The sequence below is a fragment of the Populus trichocarpa genome, chromosome 17, assembly GCF_000002775.5.
Source record: "Populus trichocarpa isolate Nisqually-1 chromosome 17, P.trichocarpa_v4.1, whole genome shotgun sequence".
NCBI lineage: Eukaryota > Viridiplantae > Streptophyta > Magnoliopsida > Malpighiales > Salicaceae > Populus > Populus trichocarpa.
In genome coordinates, this window is record NC_037301.2 from 12,410,525 (window position 1) to 12,417,993 (window position 7,469).

At 31.0% G+C, this 7,469-nt stretch overlaps 1 protein-coding gene across 1 annotated transcript; it reads right to left on the bottom strand.

Annotated features, from left to right (window-relative positions):
* Positions 1-201: 201 nt before the first annotated feature.
* Positions 202-1,128, bottom strand: LOC18109862 (LEAF RUST 10 DISEASE-RESISTANCE LOCUS RECEPTOR-LIKE PROTEIN KINASE-like 2.7). The gene is made up of 2 exons (XM_052448334.1): positions 381-1,128; positions 202-266 (listed from the first exon to the last, which is right to left on the bottom strand). The coding sequence occupies exons 1-2, from the start codon at positions 1,126-1,128 to the stop codon at positions 202-204; spliced, it is 813 nt and encodes a 270-aa protein (XP_052304294.1).
* Between the last annotated feature and the right edge of the window lie 6,341 nt (positions 1,129-7,469).

The following is a 7,469-nucleotide window of genomic DNA, read 5'->3' on the forward strand; positions in this document are numbered from 1 at the left end:
AATTAGTTGACAAAAATCAAATATAATTTTCTCTGTCAGTTCAAAAATTCTGCAGAACATGCCATCAAGATTTCCTACGACTAGTTGTATGATAAGACACCATGGGAATCAATTTAACTATGGTGTGACCGTTTCCTAACCAGAAAGCTGTCCCTTATTCCCGTGGTCTAGTTCTGCAGTTTGAGCATCCCTAATAGTCGACTATTCAAGTGGGTTCTCTAAGAGATCATCATCATCATCATATTGATTTTTACTTCTGTCCAAGTCTATTTAAAATAAAGTTAAAATAACAAAACAGGAACGGAACTAAGGTGTGTGAAGCATCAACAAGTGACTGGAGTTCATCATAAACTGATTCGAGGAGAAGTTGAGGTACATACCTCGAGATGGAATAGTACATGTTTTTGATCCTCTTGATTGATTTGGACAGTAACAAGTTGTTTGATTTACTTTGTCAATACCACAAGCTCCGGAAGAGTTGAAGCATTCCAAACACGCCTTCCAATCGACCTTCAGTCTTACCTCAAATCCTTTTTTCAGGTATTCTTCCCAAGCTTGCATATTCCGGATTTGTGGCGGTGGCCAATTTGTTGTAGAAACTGGCACTATGACACTACGATTGCATTCCCGAGGACCAGTATCTCCTACTTGGATATAAACACTTTGATCATTAACCTCATTTATTTTGCAAGTGAAAGGTATGGTTGTAGGAGCATCCTTGCAACCATAGAAGAATGTAAGATTTTTGTAACCTTCAACATACTCGAAAACCTTAGGATTGAACGTGCTGTTCATAAATTGAGGTGAACACAATCCAACAAAGTAGTCCTGATCTCTTGCAATCCTGAGAATTCCATCATGCTGATAGATTTCAAAAACACGATATGCAACCTGACTGATATTCATCTTGGCGATATTATCCTCACACCTGAGCTCCAATTCAGGAACGCCACAGGCACGTGGTCTATCATTTCCCCAGAATGGAAAATCCGCGGAGATATCCCCACATTCAAACTTTTTACTACAGGCAGTGAACAGGTCATCGTTGCTCGAGGATGAAGGAACGTGAATGAAGAGCAACAAAACAAGAACAAAATCTGAAAGAAAAGAAAAGGCCGAGGAATTCATTCTGGCAAGAGGAAGAAGCATATAGGAGAAATGGAATTGTGTGGTAGCAAAATGGTGGGCTTGGTTGTTTGAGGGATAGTTTCGAGCATAAAGAGATGAGTCTTGAGGTGCTAATTATCAATTTCAGGTAAATAAATACATCAGAAAGGGATAGATGGGAACGCAATACTTGGATTTAAATGCTTGGTGGACTCAAAGTTTTAAATTTATGTTTTTTCTTGGGAAAGGGCTACCACATGAATTTCTTTCTACGAGGCCTCTTTTGCAAAATGAAATCTTGTATGCTATGATGCATCACTGTCTTGGGGACTAAAAGAAGAGAACAGAATCGGTCAAATATATGATCTATTTCTATTTGCAAAAAAATCCTCGCATAGCTTGGAAAATAAATTATATATGTGGTTGATGATAATAACATGAAATCGGGAATATTGTAAAGTAAGAATTTATCTATGGTTTGAGACCCTTTGCGTTGGTTTAATTCCAGATAGGCAGATATGGTTATGGATATAACATATCATCACAAACCAACTTATTAATAGAAATAGATCAAAAGGTGTGGGGGAAATCACTGTTTCCCCACACCCAAATATAACGTGGATTACAATGAAGTGTGCATTCCTCTTTCGCTTTTTAAATTTTTATTTTATTTTTTTTGCATTCTTTTATTTTTTTTCCCAACTTTCCTGTTTTTTTTTTTTCAAAATTACTTTTTTTTTTTCAACTTTCCTCTGTTTTCTTTTTTTTCATTTAATTTTTTTTCAAAATTATTTTTATTGATTTTACTTTTTAAATATTGAGTTGGTTAAAAATTTCGTTTTTCTATTTTATTTTTTTTATTTTTTAAAATTATATTTATCGATTGTTTTTTAATATTGAGCTGATTAAGAATTTAGTTGTGTATTTTTTTTCTTTAAAACATTGTTGATTGCTACAGTGTTTCTCTACAAGGTTTTTTTTTGTTTTTTTATGATTTTCTCTGAAATTATCTTTTTTTATTTTATTTTTTAATATTGAGCTGATTAAAAATTACAGTTACAATATGTGAGAAAAGCACTGTAACTTTCCTCGTAAATTACTGTGGATTGCTACAATGTTTTTTCCCACATGGTTTTTTTCTGTTTTGTTATGTTTTTTCCTAAAATTATCTTTGTCAATTTTATTTTTTAAATATTAAGCTAGTTAAGAATTGCAATTACAAGTAAATACAAGTTTTTCCTCACAAAACACTATGGATTGATACAGTTTTTCCTCACATGATTTTTTTCCAGTTTCTTTTGTGTTTTCTTTTTTTGTAATATTTTTTTTCTAAAATTATCTTCGTCGATTTTATTTTTTTTAATATTGAGTTGGTTAGAATTTAACTTTGTAATAAAGCTTAATCATGTGGGGAAAGCACTGTAGCTTTTCTCACAAAACATTGTGGAGTGCTACAGTATCTCTCCACAGGGTTTTTTTTTTCTTATAATTTTTTCAAAATTATCTTTGTCAATTTTATTTTTTTAATATTGAGCTGTTTGAGAATTACAATTACAAGTCATTACAAATAAAGCTAAATCATGTGAGGAAACATTGTAGCTTTCATCACAAAACACTGTGAATTGCTACAGTGTTTCTAACATGATTTTTTTCCCTTTTTTTTGGTGTTTTTATTTTATTTTATTTCTAAAATTATCTCTGTCGATTTTATTTTTTTATATTGAGCTAATTAACAATTTAGCTTTGTAATTTTTTTTCTTTAAAACACTGTGAATTGTTGCAGTGTTTTCCCATATGATTTTTTCCAAAATTATCTTTGTTGATTTTTTTTTTTTGAATATTGAGTTGGTTAAGAATTATAATTATAATAAAGCTAAATCATATGGGGAAAGCGTTATAGTTTTCTCACAAAATACTGTGGATTGCTACAGTATTTCTCTAAATAGTTTTTTATTTTATTTTATTGGGGAAAGCACTGTAGTTTTCCTTACAAAACATTGTCAATTGCTACAACGTTTTTTCTTATGGGTTTTTTTCCTTCCAAAAATATCTTTGTTGGTTTTTTTTTAATATTAAATTGGTAGAGAATTTAGTTTTGTAATTTTTTTTGCTTTTTATTAACAGAAAAGCTAAATCATGTGGCAAAAGCACTGTATCTTTCCTCACAAAACACTGTGGATTGCTACAAATCATTTTGTTCAGTCTCTAAGTTTTTGATCACCAACACAACCTTTTTTTCCGTCATGAAATATTTGTTCCATCATACCTTTAGTTTCTATTACTTATCTAGCGCTGGTTCATAATTATAACACTATCAAGTGCATTTGTTTTATAAGCTCGCGGAAACGCGCGGGCATCTTATCTCGTATATATATATATAATTCTTCAACAAGTGAGTTATTTTGAATTGATTTTATAATTTTTTTTTGTATTTTTATAAGATTATCATAGTTATAAAAAAATATTTTCATATTTGATTGATACTCAATTTTAAAAGTATTTATTTTTGTTATCATATAAAAATATTAAAAAAAAACAAAAATTGTTAAACTCAATAGAATCTATAATCTAAATCACAAGTTTGTTGACGAGTAAAACTATAAAATTCAGGTCAATCTAATATACCAGTGTCTTAATATTAAAAAACAAATACCATCTCGATTTTTTTTTTAATCCAAATCATATTTTTTACTAGTCATCTTATTTGTTTTTAAACTCAACAAGTAAATCAGGTCATATTGAAATAATTTTTATGTAGATTAATTTTAAATTTGAGTTAGATAAGAAGTTAGGTAAAAAGATTTCAAGATTAACATATTAAATCAAGTTTAATAATAATTAAAAAAATTACTTTAAATGTTTTTATATAGGTGCCAACAAACTAGTTAATAACTATTACAAGCCCTCCTCCAACTGTCAAACTTGTATTTATAATTAACAATTACTGAGAAAATTGTAGATTAGTTTGAGAAAACCTTTTGGAGTAAAAAAAAAATCGGTAAAATTGAATTATTTGCTTTAAAGGTATGGTCATGTCAGTAAAATGTTGTATATTAAAAAAATTGGACCGTGATATCCCACAAGCCACAACTTGCAGGGATTGGACATCAAATTGGAGTGCTATGACAAATAAAAAACGCACATTGAGTATGGACTGGGATAGTAAACAAAGAAATAGATGTATAGAAATTAAATTAAATTAAATTAAATTAAATAGAAGGTTGAAACCGATTGCGTGACATTGGGTTTCAAAATGGAATTGTGTGTTAGCGAAATGGGCTTGGTTGTTTCTGGGAAAGTTCATAGGATAAAGAGATGAGTAACAAAAATAAATACATAAAAAATAAATGCATTATTTAAAATTTAATATATGCTCAGGTGACTTGAATGCAAAGGTATGAGCACATTAATCTCCGCTATGCTTTTATTGGAAAAATAAAGTCTATGTACTGCACATCACTCTCTCGGAACATACAGAACACAGTTGGTCAAGGAGACTTGCAAGGACAAGCAAAGACTGCTTATATTCTAGCATGGTTGGAAAAGTCAAATGGCATGATGGTAATAACATGAAATTGAAAGCTGGGTGTAAGATGTGATGGATATAGATAAGCTAAATAGCTAATGGGCTCTTCCATGATTAATTTTGAAAAGTGGTTTTTTTATTATAACTATTGATGAATGTATGGGATAAGAAATTTATTAAGAAAACTGATCTTTATCGAACATCTTTTTTCATCAAAACATACTTGAAAATAATTGAAGTTCAGAAGAGAAACAAAGCTTTTCATCAAATTAAATTCAGGACTGCATTTTCTTAAATAGATTGTTATTCATCAAGGTATGCTTTCTATTTTATTTGTTCGAATTCTTTATAAGATATAAACTAAGGTAGTGTTTGATATCTTGGACAATAATAAAAACAATTATTATTATAATTTTAAAACTCGATTCAAGGATCGAACTGAGGTTAAAAGTAATTATTATAGTTTTAAAACTCGACTTGGAACGGGACCCGGCTCACGGATCAGGACCATTCACCCGAGTTAACATAAGGATAAAAGTAGTTTATTGTTATATTTTTAAAATCCGACTTAAGGGTCGACTCAGAGCTAGACCTGGATCGCGAGTTGGGACCATTAACCCGAGTTAACATAAGAATAAAAGTAGTTATTGTTATAGTTTTAAAACCCAACTTGAGGGTCGACTCAAGGCCAGGTCTAGGTCACGATGAGGTTGACCATTGACTCGGGTCAACATAAGAATAAGAATGGTTATTATCATAGTTTTAAAACTCAACTTAGGGGTTAACCTGAGGCTAGGCTCAGGTCACGAGCTGGGTTGATTATTAACTTGGGTCAACGTAAGGATAAAAGTGGTTATTATCATAGTTTTAGAACTCGACTTGAGGGTCGGCTAGGGACCAGGGCCTAGTCACAGGTCGGGTTGATCATTGACTTTAGTCAACATAAAGATAAAAATTATAAAAATTATTATTATTATTATAGTTTTAAAACTCAACTTGGAGGTTAACCTAAGGTTAGGTCCGGGTCACAGGCCAAACTGCCTTTTGACTCATGTCAATGTAAGGATAAAAATGATTATTATTATAATTTTAAAACCTGACTCAAGAATTGACCCAAGACTAGGCTCGAGTCACGGGTCGAGTTGACCATTAACCCGGGCCAATATAAAGATAAAAATAGTTATCATCATAGTTTTAAAACCCTACTTGGGGGTTGACCCGAGACTAGACTTGGGTCATGGACTGGATCGACCATTGACCCGAGTTAACGTAAGAATAAATATAATTATTATCATAATTTTAAAACTCAACTAAAAAGTCGACCAAGAGCAGGGCCCAGGTCAAGGGTTGGGATGGTCAACTCGGATTAACTCAAAGCATCATAAAGATAAAAATGGTTATTCTTTATAGTTTTAAATCCTAACATTAGGATCGATCAGGGGTAAGGCCTGAGCACTCATGATTTGATAAAATCAATCTAGGTTGATCCAAATTTAAAAGAAAAAATTAAAATAATCTTGTTTTTAACAACAACAAAAAAAAAGATATATATAAAAAGAATTAATGAATTTTTTATCCTGTTTTATCTTATCGACCATGCCAAACACTACATTGTCGAGAGATCCATCGGCCATGTACTCATAGATTAAGGCTCTTTCAGTCCTCTCATATCAAAAACCCAAAAGACAAAGTGTGTTTATATGGGAAGTTCTACTAATGCTTGCAACTCCATTAATAAATTCTTCTTCATCAGTTTCTAACTTAGTGAGGACTTTTACTGCCACAAGACGACCACCTAGCTAGCAACTTCCCTTAATTCGTATATACCATCAAATCCCCCTTGATCTAATCTGTTGTTAAATGAGTTGTTCCTTTTCTTAATATCTGAAAATGAATACCACTTTGGAATAAGAGAGTGATAGCTCAACGTGAATGCCTCAATCTTTTCATTGTGCTTTGTATTCTCCCGCCAGAGTATCTTTCTCTTGAATTTTAATTTATAAATATCATTTAGGTTAAATGTATAAAAATCTTACGAGGATTCATTATATATCATCAAATATTAATATAAATATAAAAAATATTTATCTATCATTAAATATTATAAAGATCTCTTTATAAAAAAAATAAAATTTGTAGGCTATAAATACATAATAACACATTTAAAATAAAGTTTCATGATCTTTAATTTTTTATTGCATATATAATTTTAAAATACTTTTTTAAAATATTATTATATATTTTTTAAAAAATAAATCTTCGTGTAACATGTTCACAGGAAAAAAAAAAAAAAAAAGCTGATGTGTGTGGCCCAACCCCTGCTCTTGACAGGACGGTACCTCTGCTGCCCAATGCGCGTTCGATATCCCTTTCATTTCTTTTTTTACTTTTTCTCCACCGAAAGTCCATCTTCCTTGCAGTGTAAGAAAAAGATCCGTAAGAAAATCCAGGAAACTTACCAGTACGAGTTCTTGACCTAAAGAAACCGGGAAAAATTCGAAGTCATTGGAATAAAAGGAAAGAAAAGGGCTTTGGAAGTTGGTTACTAAGATACCAGAAGAAGATAAAATATTGGGCTTGGCTAGATCTTGTGCCTCTTTAGTCAGCACTTACCACTCGGTTTGTTTCGTCTAGATTCGTGAAATACTCGTAGAAATTGTACATGTTGCAGCTTGAAATTGCTAATTGGTATATTTTATGTGAAAAAATAATATAAATATTTAAAGCAAAGCTATTAATATGATATTTATCATGGATTATTTTTTATTATGCCTTTCATTGTTAAATTTTGTCATCCAGATTATGATTTGAAGTCAATTGTTTGGAAAGATGTTGA